The 25,492-nt window shown below is 38.8% G+C and overlaps 1 protein-coding gene across 1 annotated transcript in view; it reads right to left on the reverse strand.

Annotated features, from left to right (window-relative positions):
- Window positions 1–13,673: 13,673 nt before the first annotated feature.
- Window positions 13,674–25,492, reverse strand: part of LOC128882837 (uncharacterized) — a 31,968-nt gene continuing 20,149 nt past the window's right edge. Inside the window, exon 2 of the mRNA XM_054134611.1 lies at window positions 13,674–13,775. Coding sequence (XP_053990586.1) covers window positions 13,706–13,775 — 70 coding nt within the window. The 3' untranslated portion in view covers window positions 13,674–13,705. The remainder of the gene's footprint in view (window positions 13,776–25,492) is intronic.

Raw genomic sequence — 25,492 nt, forward strand, 5'->3', positions numbered from 1 at the left:
TGTTGTAAAGCAGTGTATGTATAATTGTTACCAATGAAATCTGTATGCTACGTGTGCGTCGGCCGATACGCCGTTTTTTTAGAATCGCCACGTTCTCGTATTTCGTTTTCTTCGTCACTTAGTTTCTTGTTTTCAAAGAGGACTGTGTCGTCTCCTTGATTCCATCCTCGTCGCCAATTTGTTGTATCTGGGATCCGGAGGAACAACACGTTGTACCCGTTATACCAATAATAGTTTATTTAATATATAATATAAGAGACATTCTCGATCGCTCCTGCTCTCAGACAGAACAACCGAATTCGCAAGAGTCTGACGATCGTGCTCTCGCACCGCATCGCCGCTAGATGGTCCGTCGATTCCTTATAGCGCGACATTCGAACACGCATACATAACAAAATTGTAATACACCACTAAGAAATTTACAAGACATAGTGGCAGCGGTAAATACATTTACAACCATTCTACAGCAGTGGCATATCACTCAACCACTTACAGTCCAAAAAAATCAACGACAATGAAGTATCCGCCACACATAATAGACCAGACCTGGCCAACTCAAATGTATAGTTTCACGGGCCACTTCGATGACGCGTAACGATACAGCGGCCCGCACTTTAGGTAAATATATAAGTTAAAAAATACCATTAACATTAGGTTAAACAAATATAATACATATACAGAATACCGCTCGACGTCATTGTTCCACTCTTCTCTATTACTAAGAGCAAAAATGTGTGGATTGCTTCTTTATTCACTCATTACATAACTGTATTCAAATTATAAATGAACGTTACTGATGGTTGCTTATTGAAACCGATTCATTCAGTAACATTTGGCGTTCGTAGATATCAGATATACAACTGGAGTTCGTAATCGCACTTGCGCATTATACCAATGACACATGCAAATTTTCATTTATTTAATATTTTTTGTACATATACACTGAGAAACAAAAGTTTCAATAGAAATTCAAAATTACCCGGCGGGCCGCATGTTGGCCAGGGCTGTAATAGACCTAATCAGAAGAAGGAAGGAAATAAGAAAACTTTGGCAAATTACTAGATGGCCCCAGTTCAAGACCCAACTGAATAAACTCGCCAATAAATTTAAAACTGAAATTAGCACTACAAATAACAACTTTGTAAAATATATCGTAAATCTTGATTGTACAGCAAAATCGAATCATTCCCTATGGACAGTTACAAGAAGAATACAAAGACCAATTTTACCAACTCCACCGATATAAAAGCAGAATGGGGGCTGGACTATATCTGTCGAAGATCAAACAGGGACTCTGGCAGAACAGTACGAGGAAACTTTCAAGAACACAAATACATCATACTCTCGATTCAGTACAGACAACAGTCGCAGTAATTATAAAAGAGTTGAAAAAGCAGAAATTATTGCAATAATGAAGGCCCTAAGTAATAACAAAACTGCAGCGTATGATCTCATCACAGCCAAAATGCTGAAGGAACTGCCAGGTAAAGCACTAAGACATATAACAATCTTGACTAACGCCATCTTTAGACTGGGACATTGCCTACAAATGTGAAATGTCCAGAAATTATACCGCTGCAAAAACCTGGTAAGAATCCAAAAATGACATCTTCTCACACTGACACTCCTTTCGATAATCTCAAAAGTGATAGAGACAACTATTCACAATAGAGTAATGAAAGTAATTCACGATAAAAAATTGATTCCGGACTACCAATTTGATTCACATAATCACAGAATGATTAATAGCATAATTGGTTCTGTTGGGGAAGGCAAATATGGTACAGCAGCTTTTGTAGACGTGGCAAAAGCTTTCGATAAAGTGTGCCATGAGGAATTTTTCTTCAAGTAACTGTACCAAATAACCTGTTTTTAACGCTCGCCTCATATCTCTGAAGTAGGTGATTCTGTGTTCTACTGAAAAGTGTAACATCCACCCTGAAGGAAATTCATGCCGGCATAGCACAGGGAAGTGTGGTGGGACCGTATTGTACTCCTTATTTGCGGCGAATATGCTAACCTCTGGACACACTGCACACACAAGCAAGAAAATTACAATCAACTGAACAAAATGCTCACACATCACATTGACTGTAAATAAAGAAATATCTTCTGAAATCCATATCCATGACATAGGAATAACGTAAACTGAAGTAGTGAAATTGTTTGGTGTGCAGGGCAATAGGAAAATGTATGAATGGGCTTATAACCAGATGCTGGGAATTGAATGCACTGAGTGAAGTGGAAGTATAGGAAGGAATAATCGGAGCCTCCCTCACTCTTTCTCTCTCCCTCCCTCCCTCCCTCCCTCAAACTACTCAAACTGATTTCGATTACGATGAACTTGCACGTGTAAATCTTCATACGAACTTTACAGTGCCCCACATATTTTGTTTGTTGTTGTTCTTATAACACATTACAAGTATACTTATTAATTATTAAGTGTAATAATGTTCACTCCCATTTTATTACATTAAAATATCAACCTCCACGGTAATGGAACACACAGATTACTTCGACATTTCATTTCACAACTACGTGTGCTCTCTTGGAATGTATGGCTGAGATACAATTAACGAATGTATGGTTTTTATTTATAAATAAATGGTAAGTTTACCTTAGAAAGGCAGAGAATAAATTCCTACACCTAATAAAAGTATATTCTTGAAATTTCTTTTAACTATTTCTACAAATAAAATTAAATAAATTAAAGGAATAATGAATCTATCGTGATTACTATTTCATTCCACTCAGCCACGTTTACTTGCATTCTGCAATATTTTCCACTGATGAATTACAAAGTACTTCAGACAGTTTTGCATAGTTAAGGAACTGTGATGAATATACAACGTATTTGGCGGGTGTACGTGGCGAGATAACGACTGCGTCTGCCTATAAAAACGATACCCACGACATTTTGCATGCAAAAGTTCATCGTTCATAGCGGTACGGAGGAATTCGAAGTCGTCAAAAGCTCTCTGCACAGCGTCTCGAAGAAAATAAATTATGCAATGTAAAATACGCAATGCAGATGGCCTAAAATTTTAGAGTTGTTCCTCTAAAGAAACACAAACATGGAAGACAGGCCAAGTTTTTACCTGGTTACAAAATTCTAATGAAAGATTACCAATTGTTTTTCCTCCTCACTAAACTGCTTATTTTTAAATATATTTCTTTTATACAATCAAGAAGACGATAAAAATATAAAGTTTCTGAGACTATAAGCTTTAAAATAAACTATAAAATACGGAAACAATATCAATTTAGCTCACCAATTAAAGGATAAAATAAATAATTATGACACAATCACTTATTTTTCTACAGTTTTAGGATATCGTTTCAGGGTTTTCATTAAAACGAAAGATTACCCTGTTAAAACGTCATCTGTAAAACGTCAGTTACACGAGAAAGTATATGGGGATGAAAAGTTAACAAGGCTCGAGCTCAACTTTGAATCGAAAACTGTAAACTTTAGGAAATCCTATCTAGTGTAAGTTGTGTGGCGTGAAGTTTTAATTCTAGAGAGGATAAAAGAAGAAAATACGTGTAAGCGATCAAAAAGTATTTTCTTTTAGGATCCTCTAAAAAATAAAGTATCAAATATAAAAGTACGAAAATAAACAATTTCCTCAGTACAGTGGTATTTTAATCAAATATAGTTGTTGATCAAATTATTTATTAGATGCACTGAAGCAGAACATACTTTTGAATGCAAACTAAATAACGAATACAATGTAAGTTACGAGAAAAGTATTATATTATCATATTATAATGATACTACCATTATTAAGACCACACATTTTATTCAACATTGACGCTGTTTCCTTCCAACAACTTTCATTTTTCTTCAACACCTCTACTAAATTAATCTTACATAACTCAACTGAAGAAGTAAAGAAAATAATTGAAAAGTTTATTCTCTTTTCTACATCTGCAAGGATTAAGGATAATAATTCTCTTCAGAAAGATTCAGTTAAACTTTATAAAACATGGTTTTGCACCAAAACTTTTGCTAGTGTCCATGTAAAGTATCGTTTCAGGATTTTTATCAAAACAAAGGATGATCCCGTTATCTGGAAAACCGTGCAAGACTCTATGCGAGTGCATAGCGCCAGTTACAGTAGCGAATGTGCAATGAGAAAAAGTTAACAAGCCGAGAGTTCTACTTTAAGAGGTCTTCTCGCTTTATCGCTTTGAAAAATAGGGCACCTTTGAGAATTTTTTTGTTATGTATGTTACGAGCCGAGGGCTGTGAGGCTTGTTTCGGCCGCGTTGCCGAGGATAGTTGTCGTTTGGACAATTTTGTTAATAGGGATGTGCTTTCATGGACGCACCTACGTGGGTCTCCTTAATTTAATAACTCAATAGGATAGGTACTCAAAGAAAAATAGTTAGGATTACTCTACTAAACTATGTATGTATTCAAAGGTTTAATTAGGACTATACAAATGTTTTCTGTATATATCGCGGAAACTAATTCCTACTCTCAAGGTTACGCACCGAGTTGAAATGCAAGGGTTACGTTTACAATAGAACGAGTATTTACTAAAACATTTCAAGACTATGTTCGAAGGGGATACTTCCCGATCTTGCGACGAGGTAACACGGTGTCGGCGTCTGATACTTTTTGATTACTATAACCCGAACTTTACTTTACTTTACTCGCAGGGGATTCTTCCCGATCTTGCCTCGCGGGTTTAAGATATAGCGCGACGTAACTTCAACGTGTCCTCAAGAAATGAGCCCCCGAGATGCAAAACGCATCGGTTTAGATACTCTGAATTCGGTTAAAAATCAGTAGTGGGAGTTGATTCTATGAATCCTATGCTGCCGTATGCGGAGATGCGTAGAGGCACGTAGCTCCTATTTTTCCGTGGAAATCAGTCCCGCAACGCGCCCCAGTTTCTTAGTAAAACTTTATCGAAGGGCCGCGGTCACATCCGCTCGAAAGGGCAAATGTCACGGAGGAGAGGTTTGATGGAAATAACGAAACAGAGTGAAGTCTCTGTACATAACATGTAAAACGTAAGTTGGGCGCTACTCAAATTTTAGCAAAAAAATGGATGCAAGGTCTGTAGACTATTATACTACGGTGGTTCTTAAAATGGTGACTTTCGAATATTAAGTATTTTGTAACTCATCAATGGAAAATATTGCAGAATGCAAATAAACGTGGCTGAGTGGAAGGAAATAGTAATTACCATAGATTCATTATTCCTTTAATTTATTTAATTTTATTTGTAGAAATCGTTAAAAGAAATTTCAAGAATATACTTTTATTAGGCGTAGGAATTTATTCTCTGCCTTTCTAAGGTGTGACGTACCACGCGTGGGCGGCCGAGAAAGCCGATAATCGACACGCTCGGTCGCACAATTTCCACGGACAAATTTATTTGTAAGAATTACCGACGCGGGGGAATTCCGCGGTACACACACCGTTGAGGAAAGGGTGTGGCGACTACGCGCCGAAAAGGATACGCGACGCGGAATTCCCGATACACAAAGAAAGTGTCCGAAGGATAGAAAACGAATATCTAACCGGAGCGACTTAACTCTATGGGGGCCTCGCAAACAAATAGTCCGCCCTAGAAATAAACACAATCCAAAAGGAGATGACGCCGGGAATTAACGGTTTCGCGTTTTGAAGGGACCCTCTCCTTCGAAACCCCGCGCGTTCTCAAACCGCGCAAGGTCACGCGGGAGATTCGTGAAACGGACGGAGAGAATTCTAACGGAGTTCACCTCCGGTGGTGGTCCTGTCGCGGACGAAAAGGGGTGCTCCGGAACACGCTCGCGAACACCCACACACGATCCGCGCTCACGCACACACGCACCCCACAAAAGGAAACCCAACCAGTGGACCCTACCTGACAGCCGGGAGGCACCACACTCGCGCAACAAAAAAAAAGGAACTCAAATGGGAAAGAAATAAAACCACGGTAGTTCGGGGCGCTCGCTGGTACTTCCGATCAGTTCGCCGTCAAACCGTTAATTGATTCTCTTCCTCCAAAATCGATCGCGCATCAATCGTCGCGCTCTTCTCACCGCCGGCTCGCGACTCTACCCACCCAGGAGTTGTAGGGGCTCCTCACGGTGTGCCACGACCATGGCATCTCCAGGCTTCCCCTCGTGGCAGCTTCGAGGGGCGATGGCAGCAGATCTTTCCTGGGAGGGTGACGAGTCCTCTGAGTGGTGGCCACACCGGGGTCCTGAGGGGGGGGGGGGGGGGGAGAGGACACCGCGATCGGCGATTTGCCGCGCTCGCGCGAAGACGCGGCTCTATCCGCGATGGGTGAGGGGGCGCGAAAAAGGGGATCCCTAATGACCGCAGTTCACACATCCCTCCACTCTCGCGGACCACCTCCGGAATAGGGTGTCTGGCGAGGAGGGAGCGAGGCCCTTCCGGGAGTCAGGGTGCTTTCGTGACGGACAGAAAAAGTCTGCCCCGTTACAGAAGTAAATTTACCATTTATTTATAAATAAAAACCATATATTTTTTAATTGTCCCTCAGCCATACATTCCAAGAGAGCACACATAGTTTCTTTTTTCCAGAAAGCTATCCTGCACCTCTCCCCTTCTTCATCCTGCTCCACCCCTGTTCTTTCTTCCTCCCCTCTCCCTCCCCTTTTGACCCTTCCTACTACTTCTCTTCCTCGTCCTTTCTGGCCCTTTTCCTCACCCTCCTCCTTCCACCCTTTCTTGCCTTTCCCTTTTCTTTTCCCCTCGCTTCTCCACGTCTTTCCCTCATTTCTCTTCTGCCCCAGAACGTCCCACTATACTTCCTAACCTCTTTTTCTCTCATTCACTCTTTCATCTTCTGCCACTTCCCTATCGCTCTCTTTGCTCACCCTTCACACACTCTCAATCCTCTCTAAACTCTTTCCTCTTACACCCACTTTCACCCCTTTCCTCACTCTTTCCACCACACTTTCTTCACTTGTTCTGTCCACACTCCGTTTCTGCCTCACTACACGATCACCACCGGAAACGGAAGCCGAGAGCACACGCAGTTGTGAAAGGAAATGTCGCAGTAATTTGTGTGTTTTATTGCCATGAAGGTTGATATTTTAATGTAATAAAATGGGAAGTGAAGAGTTCTATTTAAACTAGAGTTATAAATAATAAAATGTATAAAGGCAAAGAATTAATTTCTATACTTAATACTTGTTGAGTATACTTGGGATTTGTTATAAGAACAACAATAAGCGAAACTTATAAATGGTAATGGCCATCAGGTTGAGACTTATACGTGTATAAATTCATCGTAATGGAAATCAGTTTGAGATTGAGAGTTGATAATTTAACCTGACAAAATGACGAGAAAATAGGTATTTTTACTTAAACTACAATTATAAACAATTAAATATAAAATCACATTAATTTTTGTACGTAATATATTAAATATGAATATATACTGTAGCGGTATATGGTTTGCAGATGCGCGAGGGTATAATTGACCGCTTGCAGATGTTAGGTTTTAAAGTAATAAAACCTACCTGACGTTTGCAAGACGGCAAATTATTTTAACATCCTTAAGAAACCGTTTCCGTAAAATGTGTCCTTCTTTACAACTTCTGCCAGTCATATACCGCCAAGGTCTTTCCGACCGCGCGGTAGCGCGGTCCCGAAAGGACCTTATTGCCTACATGTGGCAACCACCTTTGCCAGTCCCGAAAACTCAACGGCTATCTCCGCCAAATTAAGGCGGTGACAAATTCCACTTCCTGTATCTTCGGAAAGGTAACGGCTTTCCGAAGAATACTATAAAGATAGTGGAATTTGTGGAAGGATTCATTCAGTCGTTCGCTGCTTTCGGGACTCCGAGTCAAGGAATACTTTTCGCGCGCTTTACTCTGTAAAAGTTTTAATTTACATGTTTATTAAAATATATATATATATATATATAAATATTAGACTCACGCACAATCATTTTAGTAACCCCAGCTATTACATATACTTTTATTATGTATCAAACTAATTTAAGAAAAAAATCTACTTCTGTTTTATACAAATATTTTCCCATGCTCGGCCCCCCCCCCCCCCCAAAAGGAACTTTTGTTTGAAGCATTCCTCGACGTTGTCGATAAATTGAACGATTCTGTGAAAATTAATTAAAATTGGACACCATATATTTACACTTACCCACTTGAAAGTATAACCATTTAAGAAACATTAAAAATTGAGAAAAACAAACAAATTCTTATCATTTCAACTTTAAGGGCTTATAACTTCATATCGCTTAGACTTCTCAGATAGCACAGGGACGTCCAGATAACGTCCAAACGTCCTGTGAACGTCTCTGGAACGTCCCAGTTACATCGTAGGACGTTCGGTGCTGGACATTCCCAGAACGTTTTCCGTACGTTCTCTGTACGTCCATGGGACGTCCGGTGCTGGACATTCCCAGAACGTTGTCTGTACATTCTCTGTACGTCCATGGGACGTCCGGTGGTATCTGGGATAATAATATTAATTAATTAATTAATATTAATTTACAATTGTAAATAGTGTATTTTATATTCGGAAAAAAATATTCTGTTCTACATATTGAATAAATATTATATTATAAACAATATTTAATATAAATAATATTAATAAATAATATTTATTTTATGTTAAAAAAAAAAGTATTTTTCCCTAAATCTAGAAAGTTCAAAGCGGACATCCCTGGGACGTACAAAATTTAGGTCCCATGGATGTTCGTAGGACGTTCCGGGCGGACGTCCCTAGGACGTACAGAATTTAGGTCCCATGGACAACGGACGTCGGACGTTTGGACGTAAACTGAACATAAAATGGACATCCTTGGAAACAGTCTTGTTTGAAAAGTATTCGATTTCCTATAAGAATATACAATCTCATAATATTTCAGTTATTTCATTCTCAAAATATAACAATCAGAGTGCAAAGAGGTTTCTTTCTTATATATTTTAAGTGGAAGAATTCGACCATGGTGCAGAGGTACTAAGAATTGAGATAGGGAGCTGAAATTTTTGAGGAATTTGTTTTTAGTTATTTCGAAGCATTAAAGACCTTGGAAGCACCAACACTCGAAAGTCACCCTTTTAAGAGCAACACTACTGTACGTAACGTAGCTCTGAATTTTGCATTTTCAATGCATGTTATTACAGAAAATGTATGCAAAAACGTATACATAATATATTTTATAAATTACTATAATTAAATGAATATTTTATTTTGCATAAATGCATACTTTCTGTTCACGTTTCCCTAACGTTTTCCCTATTCAAAATTCAAAACGAATTTAAAAAAAATGACTCTCCTGTTGCTACTCGTGCAATATTTGATCGAAATAAATTCAAACCGGTGGTGAAACATGATTCGTTGAAAATATAAATTCGATCAAGTTCCTTACCCACTTTTCCCATTGAGAATCCTATCAATACGTAACCGATCCTCGCTGAAAAAAAAATTAATCTAGCATGCATATGTAAAGTAAATCTCGATGGAAAAAATCGAATCAATGTTCGAGGTTGATGCGTTTACGTGCCATGAATTAAATTTTGCCATTTTTTGCCATTTTTGTGCCATTTTTTGATTGCATCGAGGCCAAATGTTGGTGCCATACAAAACACTGAATTAGTTAACAAACGGTGATAGCATCGACATACTTTCGAATCGTTACGTCTATCGTTGTGATCGTTTCGCTCGTTGGGACTCAACATGAAATATCTCCCTTCTTCAGTTTTCTATTCGCGAGTGGAAGCCCTGAACAGTATAAATTAAAGACCAATTTTTTATTAGGCTTTCTACCAGAACTTTCTGTCAGTCGTTATCTATGTATGTATTCGTTACTCTCTTTCTATCTTTTCTTCATAATATATTTCAACATCAGATGTCATTTTTCTTCAGTACTATGTATTATTAGACGTAGAAATTAATTCTTTATAGTCAATCATTTAGTATTTATATATTTTTTTATAACTTTAATTAAAGTAAAAATATTCATTCGTTATTTTGCTATGTTAAAGAAATGCTTCTTAATCGTCTATCTGATAACCCAAGACTCAACTTGGTAGCCATACAATTTTGCTTATTATTATTCTTCTAACAGATTACAAGCATAACAAATAGTTACAATAATTATAGAAGAATAACAATAAGCAGAAGATTGCATGTAATGTCCGTCAGGTCAAGGTTGAGATTTGAGTTATGTTTATAGATGTGTGTAGTGTAAATACATTATGATAGAGGTCAGGTTGAGAACTTAGGAGGTTGCTATACCAAACATACCAAAAGAACAAATAATGAAACTAGAGTTTGTTACATCCGGCCCTGCCGGTGTCCCTTTTCATCGACCTCGCATTGCGAATAGTTAAGATTAGATACTTTTAGGAATGCGCTTGACATACGATTCGGAAACCGTTTCTCGGGAACCGAATCGTGCGATCTGCGAATTAGCGAAATAGGCGTCAGCACTCAACGCCAGCACATCCGCTGAACTTGGGACCCCTCCCGATTTCAACGGATGCCGAAGCGAAGGTTCTCGAACGCGGCTCGTGCCATGCGAGGATCAGCTAATATATAAACCCGTGGACATGCCCCACGGCGCTCTTTTTTTATTCCGCTGTCAGTACGTTCTCATCGTGGTGATTACCGAAATCTTGTAGTCGCGGACAGGTTAACTTCACGCGTTGTCGTTACCTACGAAAGTCCGACGTATAATCGGTTAAGATCACATCGAACCTTTATCGTCAATCGAACACACACTCAGCGTCGCACTTTGCTCGTCAAATACTAAATTATTGTAGTCACGGATAGAGTAATCGTACGCGCGCCGCGTCGTTACCGAAGAAAGTCCGTTGTTAATTAGTAGAGACCCGTGTCGCGAGTGATAGTTGCCGACAAACAGATCCTTGCAACAGCACAGCCCTGGGACCACAACAGATAGCTGGTACAAATGTCTTTAGATTTAGAAGATATTGCAGGTGTGATGAGATATTAATGAAAGAAGTTTCAGGTTAGGTTGAAATTGCAGTTTTACGAGTAAAAGATACGCGATGGCTTATAATTTTACATGTACCTAGCGTCGAGATGCTACCGCATCTCTAAATTAACAGAAAACCCCGACCAATCGAGTATACTCGCGCTCTGATTGGTCGAGGTTTTCTGTTAATATCTCCTTAACGAACCCTCAGACAACATTGTCGCTAAGCAAAAAGTTGTTTCAAATCACCCCCCGAACCACCCCTTTCAAGGAGCTCCAACATTTTTTGGACATTCTGTATTTATTGTGGTAAACATTCAGGTACGAGGGTCGAGAGTAGGGCGAGTTTTCTCAGCATTGGAAAACGTATACCGGAAACATCACTCATCGACACTCAACCAAGGTTTCAAGGACAAGGAGGCTCTTTCTTCATTGACGATTTTGTTATACTTTTGAGTGAGTCCCAAAGCGGGTTTTGGTCTCATTACATTCGGTAAACATTTTTTCGGATTGAAAGTTATAGCTAATTTAGTATTAAGCTTTTAATAGCGTTTCACGTGCTGTGATAAGCCTTCGATGAGGAGATGTATTTCTCGCCTGCATTTAGTCGAAACGGAGTCGTCAGTGAGTACACAGCTAAATATTCAAAGCATGTTTCACGCAATTATAGACTTCATCATAAGCTATCGGGAGCAGTAATAAAGATTGGTGTGCAATTAGTATATAAATTAAAAATAATATTAAAGCTGCAGTCGATACTGCAGTAATGTATGTATAATTATATCTGTGGCATCCTATGAATTCAACATTACACAGAATATTAATCCATGGACCCGTGGTTATTGAAAATGATATTTTATCAATTGGACAGTTTTCGGAGGAGGCTGCAGAAGCTAGAAATAAATATTTTCGTCAATACTGTGTAGTGTATATATTGTGTAGTATATACAGATAATGTATATACTATCTACACGAAAATAATGTCTGAGTAGGTTTGGCGCATTTTTTTTGCGGGGGCCTGGGGTGGAAATATTGGTTACTGCTAATGTATATTCACATCTCTCTATGAAAATAATGTCTGAGTAGGTTGGGATAGTATTTGATGGAGGTAGCGATATTGAATAATGTTAATGTGTATGATGTCCAAAGTAGATATGATGATAGCAATAATTTAAGGGCATAAGTTTTATCCCTCCGACAGAAAGTTAAACCAAATTTGATAATTTTTAACGTAAGTAATTTTTAATTTTGCGCCGACTATGAAAAGATTATTTAACATAATTTAATATAAAGGAAATAGAAATTTAATATATTATTTAATATCATTTAATATAAATGAAATATAAATTATTTTATACCTTTTAGTGCAATTTTAATATTTTTTTCGAAGTCGGTTATATTTTTTTCCATAAATTATTTTATTTCACTCTTTTTAGTGGCAATTTATAACCAATAGGTTTCATGCAATAACAATAGTTATGACCAATATACAGGATGACCCAAAAACATTGGACGTCCTTGAAAGAGGTGGTTCCGGGGCGGGTGGGGTGGTGATTTGAAACAAATTTTTCCTTAGCGAAAATGATGTTCGAGGCTTCGTTAAGGGGATATTCCATAAACAAAAACTCACGACCAATCAGAGCGCGAGTATGCCGGAGGAGCGCGTAGGCTGAGAAGCCTACGCTACCGCAGGCTCTTTTTTTCGTAGTCGGTTATATTTTTTTTCCAAAAATTATTTTATTGCAAATGAGAACATCACGAATTCATCTGTCATGAAATGCGGAAGGCTCCATCGCAATCGGTTAATTCCTTGCAGAGTTACATAAAAGAATAGAAATTTTGCAATAACAATAGTTATAACCAATAAGAAAAATCATTTTGCAAAGTGATCAACTCGAAAATCTGTCCGGTAACAAAATGTAAAGGGTTTCATCGATTTCATCAAATTCAGGCCGAACATACGTGAAATAGTCCAATTTTGCGATAAAAAGTGCAATAAAGTATGTAGTAAAAAATGGAAGTAGGTCAAATGTCTTTTTAAGCTTTTAAGAGGCAACGAAGCCCTACCAGATGCGAGAAGATTCAATCCGATTGGTCAATTCGTTTTGGAATAAGAAACAATACCAAATTTTTCGGTTTTTTGCAAAACAAAAACGGGTAAAAAATGAGAAATCGCAACATTTTTTGGTAATGGGGCCACCCCGGAGATATGCTCTACAAGATGCAACAGGTTTTATCCCGATTGGTCAAGCCGTCTGAACGTAATCGAGTAACATACATAAAAAAAAAAATATATATATATGTCGAATTGAGTGACCTCCTCCTTTTCGAAGTCGGTTAAAAATATCTTTATAAATGCTGAAGATAAAATGAATATCTGAGGTATCCAACATGACGTGGATGAAAAGTAATTGAAATGGTTAATTTTGTAATTCGTTTTTTATTTAATTCAAATTTCAAGTATATATTTAACGCGTAATGGACAGAAAGTTGATTGCTTTTTATCATTTGCACCTTATTTGCTGCAACAATGGCACAAGTTTTACAAATAAAAGATCCATAAATAAAAATTATGATAAAAATAATTATATAATTATTATACTCTTGTCCCGGTTCAATACCCATTACCAACTTGCTATTTTAATACAATATTTTTCAATAATAACAATAGATCAAAACTCGCCAGCTCGTGTCTTGAAACGTCTTGATTTTTCAATTGGGAGACCCTCGTTCACCTAGTATGGATTTCCTGCAGTTCAAGAGTGACGAACGGATTGTAGATCCATGGCGGGCATAAGGAAGGGGGCACGGGAGCTCGAGGTCCCCCTATTGACAAAAAGAATCTAAATCTACCTTGGTTAACAAGACCAAAGGGAATATGGTAATGAAAGGGATAAGTAGTTTTAGGGATGTGGTTCTCGAATTGTGAAAATCTCTACTCTTTCCTTTATTAGATGCAGAAATTAATTCTGAGTCTTTGTATTCTGTAGAAACCTTTTTATTTTACAAAGAACAAATAACACCATTATAATATTTTTTTTATACTCATTTGTAATTCAATCATTTATAACTCTAGTTTAAATAGATATTCTTATTTGTCATTTTGGGAAATTAAAGTACAAACCTTCTGCGTCCTCAACCTGACGGCCATTACAATGTATCTACATATATGAATTTTAGTAGCCATAAAATTTTACTTATTATTACAGTAAGACCCCGCTTAACGGTGCACCGTTTAACGCTGTTTCAGTATTACGCAGTAGTATTTGGTAGTTTTTTTCAGTTTCTACAAAATGATTTAAATTTTGATGGAAGTTCAAAGGCTAGACGAAGTGTCATTGATACAAGGTCTTGCTATTGACAAGTGAACGGAACAGGCCTAGACAAACGACTTTAGACAATTTCGTCACAAAAAAAAACAAAACAAAAAATATCAAAGAAGGAAGAACCTCCTCGGTATGAACATGACGTCTTTACTCGAACTTTTTTGATGTTCATGAATGTTTTATGAATAAAAATGTATATTAGTAATAAATAAGTCTATAATTGATGCAATAAAAAACAATTTAACAATTAATGCTACAAAATAAAACAAAAAGGAACTGATAAATTTTCACTTATCTCCATTATTTACATCTTAAGATGACCTCGTTTATAATGCTGTTTCCTTTAGCGCTGGATCTTAGTGGAACGCACCTCCCGCGTTAAGCGGGGTCTTACTGTATACTCCTACACATTATAATCACTAGACTGCGGATCTTTATATAAAATAAAATCTTCGCGCACGTCCTTACAAAAATTGAACCTAAGTAAGTAAGAATTTATTTTACTCTGTAAATATAATTTTGGTGGCACCTCCGCTCCTCACCACCAGAGGGAAACCGCGCGGTCCGAGCGTTTCCCACAACCACTCGGTCGCGGCTAACTTTTCTATACAGGGTGTTAAGATATATACGGGACATTTTTTCAGGATCAAGTCTTCATACCAGTACAAATCGAAAAGTCTCTTCCCATTTTGCGATCTGAGGCTTCATTGTTGAGAAATAAGCGATTGAAATTTACAGGTGAACTTCCGGTACGGGCTATTTAAATCCCTGTCAGCTGAACGTGTGGTCGCACATGAACGCACTCACACGCGAAAAAGACACACCGATGCACACTCACTTGTTTCTTGATTATTCAGAGTAATAAAGGGTCTAGAGTTTCATTCCTCCGACGCGACGACGCCGTCCGTAGTGTCATCGGCGTCGGAAGAATGAAACAAGTAGTGTGCATCGGTGTGTCTTTTTCGCGGGCGAGTGCGTCCATGTGCAACCGCACGTTCCTCCGACAGGGATTTAAATAGTCCGCGCCGGAAGTCCACCTGTAAATTTCAATCGCTTAGTTCTTAACAATGAAGCCTCAGATCGCAAAATGGTAACATACTTTTCGATTTGTACTGGTATGAAGACTTGATTCTGAAAAAATGTCCCACATATTTATTAACACTGTGTATAAGCTCTTCCCGACCGAACTCCAAATATCCCGGCGTCTAAGGCACGGGCCTGCTAACTAGCCTTACTCACGAGTCCACTAGCAGGGCTAGGACGAAACGCTCCCTTCCTTTTCTCCCCTCTCTCGCTCTCCCTCCACAGGTACAACCACCACAATAATATTATAATATGAACTGTACTTTCCAACTTTTGTATATTATTGCATACTGTGTGCATTTTATAGTTTCTTGCACATTCAAATTTCCTATAAATGTATAAAAATCATAAGCGAAATTTGTTTGCTACTAAACTTCGATTATATAAATATATTATAGTGGTCATCAAGTTGAGACTTAGGTCATTTACCTGTACATATATGTAGATTCATTATAAAAATAGATTCATGGAGACTAAGTCGAGGATTTGGAAGATTGGTATCTTAATGTTACAAAATGACAAGTAAATATTTCTACTTAAACTAGAGTTGTAAATGCACAGAGTTAATTTCTACACTTAATATATAAGAATTCTTTCTCCCTACCCCTCTTGGACTTGTTTAGATCCCCCATCGTTTTCTGTGTAACTAAGGGAACACACCGTTAATCGAACTTCTTTTTATACATTATTCATAGCCAACCGTTACACTTCTTGAGGAGATGCGCTTTTCTAACGAAGAACACAAGAATCGCTGACGCGCGTCTTACTGTCTTAATAAATAGACCGCTCCTCCTGTGTATACACTTGCATGTTAATGTTGGACAGCGTCGGGGAAAATGGCCCTTTGACGAATATTCTTGCGACGAAGCGTTGGTTTTCTTTCAACTAGCTAATTAAACTCGCATTCCATTCAGTCTGCCATTGCTTCAACGCGACAAAACATCCTGAGGATGAAATACTATTGTTTTATTGTATTGATGTTTCTTAGGGAGGATTTCTCATTTCGTGCTTCTTTGTTGGATTTTGTAACAATTTATATTAAAAGAAATTTAAGATTAGTAGTAGTAGTAAATTTATTAATTTCAGCCTTTTGGCCCAGAAATGAGACTTGGTTTTACATATTCTATACTCACACATCCATCCACCCTGCCACTTTACATTCGTCACCACGCAATTACACACACTCTCTTTGCCTCTCCTCTGAACGTATGCTACTAATTGTGGTTTGTAATCTTATCCTTTCCGTTTACTAAGTTCCTTATCCAATCTACATTTCTTACGTTAAACCTACCCTCTAAGAGTTCTTCTATGCTTATATTAGCCTTTTCCCGCCTGTCGCAATCTGTTATATAGTGCTTCAAAGATCCCTGCCCCCTTCCACAAAACTCGCACCTCCTCTTCTCACACGCAAGCCAGTATCTATTCCAAGGTTCTAAATTTCTGCACCTCACCTTTGCAATCAAACAAGCTGTAAGGAATCCTGTTTGTAATTCGCGCCAGATGAGAGTGTCCTCTCACGTACTTTTTGGAGGAGTCTCCCGATCGTCGGTTTTTCTAAAATCTTAGAACATTGTGGGTCGACACGCTGTCTTTTGTAATCCTACCAATTGTAATTCGGTAAATGCACATCTTAATAAATATATATTCACGCATCAACTCTAACACAAGCCTTTGGCTGTCTAGTCTCCCATTTTTCCTTAGATATTCTGGTCTCTCTCTTGTAAATAAATACCTATACCTACTGTTGTATTTAGCTTCTCTTATTTGGTTAAATTGCACTTGTTCCTGATTTTCCCTATCCTTATTCACCAATTCCTGCGTTACTCTATCACTCTTCCCCTTCAATCTCCTTATCCCTTCCTGACCATATCTGTTTCGTATGCCATAGTCTATTCTTTCTTTACCATTTTTTGTCCTTCCCTGTTCCTTTTCCCTAAGATATTCTTTCAATAAATTCTTTCCTACCGCCTTTCTAATTCCTTCTTCAAACTTTAGAGCTTTCTTTTCTGCTTCTATTCTAATTTTCTCTCGTTTTGTTTTTACTAACAATATATATCTCGGCGTTTCTCTGCTTAAATCTAAAATCCATCTCACGAATTTATATTGCACCCTTTCTAACTCCGCCCTTTCTTTCCACCCATGTAGTTCCGTCCCATACAACATAACGCTCTTGACTAGACGGTCAAACATAAATACCTTCCACTTGAAGCAGTCTTTAAACTTTCTCTCCCCAATGCCCCAAACTTGTCTTATTAATACATTGGCTTTTTTAACCCTTTCTCTCAAGTGTTCTGTAATGTCTCCATTTCTTAAAAATTTGACCCCTAAGTATATAAAACTCTTGACTGACTTTATTTCCTGCCCTTTCCATAGCCATTTCGTTTTCTTCACCCCACCTCCTCCTTTGCCGAAGATCATTATTTTTGTTTGGGTCGTGTTCAAAACCAAGTTTCTCTTATCTAAAAATCTCTCCAATTTTTGTATCATTTCTTCCATCTCTTCTATCCTTTCTGCTAATAGCACTAAGTCATCAGCATTAGCCAGTGACCAAACTTTTTCCTTGCCTCATACTATGAGGCTCGAGCCTCGAGCCTGGTCAGCCCTTAATTCTTTCTGTAGATTCGATATGAATATTGTAAACGATAACGGATTCAGTGGACTCCTTGTCTGACTCCGTCCGCTGCCCAAGACCGTCCTGATACCTTTCCGTTATATCTAATCGTATTCGAGATCTCTTCATATAATTCTTTCGTTCTTTCAATTAGCCCTTTTCTTACTCCTATCTTCTCCATCACTTTCCATAGTTTTGTCCTATTGATCTTATCGAAGGCCGCTTTGAAATCTGCAAACAAAGCATACATTTTGCCCTTCTTTTTCATAGTCACCTTCTCAGCCAAATGTTGCAGGATATACAGGATGAGTCTTATAACGTGACGACCTCAAATAAAGCGTAAGGTATTTGTTGTACGACAAAATGTTTCAAATAAAAGTTGCATGATATCTATGGGGACATACAGTGTTGTAATCTGTTTTTCATTACCTTACTTTTTTATTAAGATATTAGGGTTACCTTCAGTTTTTTAAATGGAATATCTAATATTTTTTTTCGAATTCGAATAAATCATCAAATTTTGCGTAAAAAAGTATTACATGAAGTGGGACTTCAAATGAATAATTACTGAGATATCTTCAAATTAATAATCTTCTATTAGGAAATACGCTTAGTCAACGTGATTCTTAGCACGACTTTATTCACGTCGGTAGGTCATGTCTGTAAAGAAGCTCCCTGTTAAATATTAATAATCATCAACACGAAATGCCAATTTAGTATCTCGGTAAGCCTTAAAGTCGTATTGAGAAAGGTGCTACATTTTTATTACGATGTTCAGTAACAGTGAAACAACGTTATGATAATTGTTTATGGTGCGTGTGAAGAAAATGCTATAAGAGCTAAGATCTTGTACCAAGCTAAGTATCCTGATCGAAATCAGTCATCGCATTCTATCTTCTTAAGGCTTAGTCGAAGAGTCAAAGAACATGGCAATTTTAATGTACAAACACGTAAAAAAAAACATGTTGAATTGAGTAACCTCCTCCTTTTCGAAGTCGGTTAAAAAGGTATCACAAAGTTGTGAATAATGAAGGATGTCGTACTTCAACCTTAGCAACTATTGCCCATAAACTTCTTTTATAAATATCTCAGTAATTTTTCATTTGAAGTCTCACTTCGTGTAATACTTTTTTACGCAAAATTTGATGATTTATCCGAATTCGAAAAAAAATATTAGACATTCCACTTAAAAAACTGAAGGTAACCCTAATATCTCAATAAAAAAGTAAGGTAATGAAAAACAGATTACAGCACTGTATGTCCCCCTAGATACCATGCAACTTTTATTAGAAACATTGTGTCGTACAACAAATACCTTACGATTTATTTGAGGTCGTCACGTTATAAGACTCACCCTGTATAATTATCCAATGTGCTTCTTTGTTTCCTAAACCCCGCTTGTGAATCAGGTAAAATCCCTTTTTCCTCCACGTCGCGTTTTAGACGCTCATTTAGGACGTTTGCGTAGATCTTGTATACCGAATTGAGTAATATTATTCCTCTGTAATTTTTTACCTCTTCTTTATCCTCCTTTTGCAATAAAGGCACAATGACTCCATTTCTCCACTCGCCCGGCAAACCACCACCTCTCCATACCTCTTCTATTATTTCGAAAACTTTCCTTTTCGCCTCATCTTCCATATGCACCCACGCGACGCCTGGAATTTCGTCTTCTCCTGCAGCTTTCTTTGTCTTTATCTTATTCATTTCCCCTGCAATTTCAAAATTCGTCAATTCGTCTTCTTCTTGGACTCCTTCTCCTAACTGTCTTCTTTCCCCTGTATTTGCTCTCTTCGTCCCTCCTAAAAGTTCTACAAAATGTTCTGTGACGGGGCAGACTTTTTCTGCCCGTCACGAAGGCACCCTGACCCCCGGAAGGGCCTCGCTCCCTCCTCGCCGGACACTCCAGGCCGGAGGTGGTCCGCGAGAGTGGAGGGATGAAAGAACCGCGGGCACTAGAGACCCCCCTTTTTTTTCGCGCCCCCTCACCCTCGCCGATAGTGTCGCGTCTTCGCGCGAGCGCGGCAAGTCGCCGATCGCGGTGTCCTCCACCCCAGGACCGCGGTGTGGCCACCACCAAGAGGACTGACCATCCTCGCGAAAGAGACCAGAGCCATCGCCCCTCGACGCTGCCACGAGGGGAAACCCGAAGATGCCATGGTGGTGGCACACCGTGAGGAGCCCCTACAACTCTGGGTGGGGAGAGCCGCGAGCCGGCGACGAGAAGAGCACAATCGATGCGCGATCGATGAGGAGAATTAACGGTTAACCGTGAGCGAACGGATCGGAACATGCGAGCGAGCCGCCCCTATTGTCCCGCGAAACCTAGAAGTTTTTTTTATTATCACTTTGCGTGAGTGTGTGTGGGAGCACTGCTACCATCTCCACGAGAGGATCGTCCGAGGATCGAGACTCCAGGGACCGGGGAGATTCAGGTACGGCCCACTGGTTGGGTTTCCGTTTGTGGCGTGCGTGGGTGCGAGAGTGCGGATCGTGTGTGTGTGTCCGCAAGCGTGCTCCGGAGCACCCTTTTCGTCCGCGACAGGACCACTACCGGAGGGAACTCCGTTAGATTTCCCTCCGTCCGTTCCGCGAATCTCCCGCGTGACCTTGCGCGGTTTGTGGACGCGCCGCGTTTCGAAGGGGCCCTCTCCATCGAAACGCGAAACCGTTAATTCCCGGTGTAATCCTTTTCGATTGTATTTGATTCTAGGGCGGACTATTTGTTTTCGAGGCCCCCTATAGAGTTAAGTCGCGCCGGTAACGTATTCGTTTCTTTCCGTCGAATACTTTCTTTTGTATCAGGAATTCCGCGCCGCGTATCCCTTTCGGCGCGTAGTCGCCACCCCCTTTTCCCCAACGGTGTATGTACCGCGGAATTCCCCCGCGTCGGTTTCGATTGAATAAAGAAATCTACCTAAACGTCCGCGGATCAAAGTTAATTTCCCCCCTTGAAGAACGAAAGTAACGGACACGTGCACTTGGCACTGGCGCCCAATTCTTCTAAATAAATTCGTCCGTGGGAATTGTGCGACCGAGCGTGTCGAGTAGCGGCTTTCCTGGCCGCCCACGCGAGGTACGTCACAGTTCTAACAACTCTCCCATCGTTATGGATGTTGCTCCTTCTGTATTTCTTTTCCTTTCTTTATTAATGTATGTCCAAACTTTCACCTCTGTTTTTACATTTCTTATTTTCTCTATCTCTTCCTATCTTTTACCCAGCTCCCTCTTCTTACACAATTCTCTAAACTCTGCTTTATTTTTCAGATGCTCTTGTCTTGTTACTTTCCTTACCTTCCATGTTTTATAGCTTTAGCTTTATCTTACTGCACTGTTTGTACCACCAGAATTTATGTCCTAATTTTCTTATTTTCCTCCTGATTTTTCTTTTATCCATACTTTGCAGAACTATTTTTCGTTAGGTCTTTCGCTGCCTTTAATTCTTGTCAACATAGCCTTCCATTTCCTTCCGAAAATGGTATGTTCCTTATTTTACTTTTATACTGCTCTATGCTTTGCTTTTCCCAGCAGAATGCTTGTCGGGCAGCTCCAGTCTCTTTCTCCCTTCCAATTGTATCCGCCCTCGCCTGTAGTCTCGCTGTTGCAACCAAAGGTTGGTGGTCAGATTCTATTCTGTCCTCCACCTTAAAATACGTACTATTTCCTCTAGCCCCTTTCCATTACAGATCACATAATCTATCACCGTTGCTCCTCCAGCATCCACATACGTCCATTCTCCTTTTTCATCTCCTGTAATATTACCATTCGCTACGTGCATTCTTCTTACCTCAACATTTTTAGCAGTTGCTCTCCCTCACTATTTTTCGTTAGATCTTTCGATTTCCTCCTGCTGTCCGTTCTCTTCTCTGTCTCGTTAGTTTCTATCTTACCTTCTCTTCCTATTCTTGCATTCATATCCCCGCCTATTATCATTATTTCTTCTTTCTCTTCTTTAATCACTTCTTCCATCTTTCTTGCCAATTTCTTCCACTGTTGTCAATTGTATATCGAAAAAATCCTCCATGTTCTATCTTCAATTTTCATTCTCCTTTCTACTAAACCCTCTATTTCGTTATTTCCACATTCTATGTCTAAGCTTTTCCTCACCGCTGTTATTATTCCCCCTCTAGCTCTATCTCTTCTGTTTACCTTATTTGCCCCTTGGCACTTCCGCACAAAATCATTCAATAGTCTACTTTTAAACTTGTTCCAATTTGTTTCCTCCATCACGTTTCTACCAGTCCTGTACAATCGAACTTTTCCACATATTGCCAAAAACTTTGATCTTTCTTTCCTAATCCAGCCACATTCCAAAATAATAATTTCGGTAAATATGCCGAATAGGGGACCCCGCTCCTATGACCTTCACCCTGATATATGTTGTCAAGGGCACCCTCCGGAGTAACTTTTTCTAATAACTTAACCGTCGCTCACTGCTTCTTAAAAAGTTATTAACAAAAAAGTTGGTAACTATTTCGGTTACAGACGGCATTTTTCCAGTTAAACTTTATCTTTTTCCTATACATAATATGTAACTTATACTACAATCTTCAAAAAAATGGGGGTCCGGGGACTGGCCCGCGGTGAGGGGTTTGGGGGCGAAGCCCCCAACAAGGAGCACTGCAGCGCACCACGCAGGTGTGTACACGGTTATCCTAAGGAATGTATATTGCTTTCAGGAAGGTCGAGGGGCGCAGCACCCCGCTCGCCGGGGGTCTGGAGGACACAGCCCCCCAGCAAGCGTATAGTTTTGAGACGTATGTTTTTTAAATTTTGTAAAAGGTTTTTCAGCTGAAAGTATGTGCCTTGAAACCGTACGGTTGCTGAAGGGTTGCGCCCTCCAGACCCCCTATCGAACTGGGGGCTACGCCCCCTCGACTCCCCTGAAAGCAATATACATCCCTCAGGATAACCATGTACACACCTGCGTGGTGCGCTGCAGTACTCCTTGTTGGGGGCTTCGCCCCCAAATCCCCGACCCGGGCCTGGCCCCCAGACCCCCATTTTTTTACTGGACGAGTAAAGATCGTACATCATATCAAGTTCTCGAAACAAGTTTGAACCATTGTAGTGTTTTTTTATATGCTATATATAACGCGTTCGTATGTATAACCTGGCGTAACTTACCAACTTTTGTTGTTAATAACTTTTTAATAAGCAGTAAGCAACGGTAAAGTTACTAAAAAGTTACTCAGGAGGGTGCCCTTGACAACATATGTCAAGGTGAAGGTCATAGGGGCGGGGTCTCCTATTCGTCATATTTACCATAATTTCAATTCTCCTGGCTTTTTTCTGTCTATCACCCCCCTTATTTGCCCACCTGGCTGAAAATTTACCGAAAAACCTGACTAACCGGCACTGTTGCCCAGCTTTCCTGCCATTGGACTCATCTCCATCCACCCTTAATTTTTGGTATCCTGCCTCCACATTCCTCCCTTTTCTTTTTTCCTCCCTAGCGATTACTACTAGATTGTTTTGAATTTCCCTCTCATGTCTCGTTAAATCGTGGTGTATGTAGACCTTCGTACCTCTTAACCTACCTTTATATCACATGATCTGCTTGTCCTCCCAACTTTCTAATCCCACTATTAATACACTCCTTTCCTTCCTACCGATTTCTTTCACCCAAATTATCTTCCTTCTTACTTTTAATTCTTTCTCTAGAAAATTTTCAATTTGCGTTTTTACATTGCCTTGCCGTACCTCTAGACCCTTTGTAACTCCAAATATTTCCTAGTATTTTATTTATAACTAAAAGTTCCTTGATTATTTCTCCGTTCTATTTTTTCATGTTTTCCGATCCACCCTCTTATCTTTCCCACGTCTCCACCCATCTCTTTTTCAACTTTATTAATCACTACTGCCTTTATACTTTCCTCTAATTCCATTCTTTCCTGTTCTGAGCTAAGGTAGCTATTTCCCTTTCCCATTTTTGTTATCCGCTCTACTTTGCTTTCCACATCCATCATTCCAAAATCATAAAACCAAAATCAACAAAATCGGTCCACGTACAACTGAGATATCGTAATATCATGTCATGATCTGATAGAATCGATTTGTTCTTGTTCTCCCGGTTTTATTTCGTCAAGGAATTTTTCGTCAACACTTAGCCAATAGGAGCTAAGGCCGTTCGTCGATTCGTCGACTCTCTGAATCGCTCGGCAAAGCTCGTCGGCCGGCATAAGAAATACGTGTGTATCGTTTGACAGATATAGGTTACAGTAAGGAATGACTGGATGCAGGTTATTAAGACAGAAGAAAAAAATTTCACCAGATACTCCAAGAAATAATGCACAAGAGACACTAATGTTGCCTTGTAATATGTGTCTGCACGCATTAAAAAACCATCATAGTTGTTTTAGCAGTGCGACATATTTTTTACCTATTACAACAAGAAGAGAAGCATATAACATCATCAATAAAAGAATAAGTGAAATCCACAATTAAAGGTAGATGGTGTTTACCATTATTTGATAAGTAGTTTTGTGTGCTTAAAGTATATGTACTATCGTTGTAAATTTTTGTGTTTTCTGTTTACATAGTCTTTGATGGATATAAGCAGCGACAGTCATTCCAATAAGAGGAAACGAATGAAGCAAATAATTTGCAGACGAAGCAACAGTATTTTGGTGCTCTCCAAAAATAGAAACTGCCGGTGTGAAATTCTAGTATTTTATCTGAGTAAAGGATATCTGGTAGTAATTATTAAAATGCCACAAAGAGAATCGTACAAGTATTAGAGGAAATACGATAAAGTTTGACAGGTATATTGGAAGCATAAGATGATGCAGTGTGCATAACAAATGTGCTGGTATTTATATTAATTCGTGAATTAAATGAATAAATGTTTCTAATCAATAAATTATTATGATATGAAATATATATATTCACTTTCTTTACCCCCCCCCCCCAACTTTTCTTTTCCTGTATTCAATTACAAAAATAAAGAGTCTGCGTATATAAATCACAAAACTAAAAAATTCATTTCTTCATATTATTTCATATGGATTATTTTAGATTATACATATTCAAAATATTATCGATATACAGTGGACGAATTTTAGATTATAGATATTAAAAATATTATAGATATATTAACACATATAGTGGATCTCTTTTTTAATTTTCTCACTTTATCTTTAACATTTAAATTTCTTGAAACAAGACTTTCTGCCATGCGTTTTGCATACTTATGAACTTCATTCTAATAGAATAAATTGTGCATTACAAATAGTGGACATATTTTTCCTATTTTTCACTTCATCTTTGACATTTCAATTTTTTGCATCCATAAACTGTTTCAGGCACCATGAATTCTACACAAAGTACTATATACATATAATATAAAAATTATTTAAAGTCATTCACTATGCAAATTACCTTTGTAAAAAGAAGTGAAATCCGATAAAAAACTTTAAAAAAGTAAAAAAATTACGCCAAATACATGAAAAAGTGGAGGATTTAAGAAGTTGTCACTGAAAAATAGAAGATCCCTCTAAAAAACTATAAGAAAGTAGAAAAAG

Source organism: Hylaeus volcanicus, unplaced genomic scaffold, assembly GCF_026283585.1.
Source record: "Hylaeus volcanicus isolate JK05 unplaced genomic scaffold, UHH_iyHylVolc1.0_haploid 12196, whole genome shotgun sequence".
Lineage (NCBI taxonomy): Eukaryota > Metazoa > Arthropoda > Insecta > Hymenoptera > Colletidae > Hylaeus > Hylaeus volcanicus.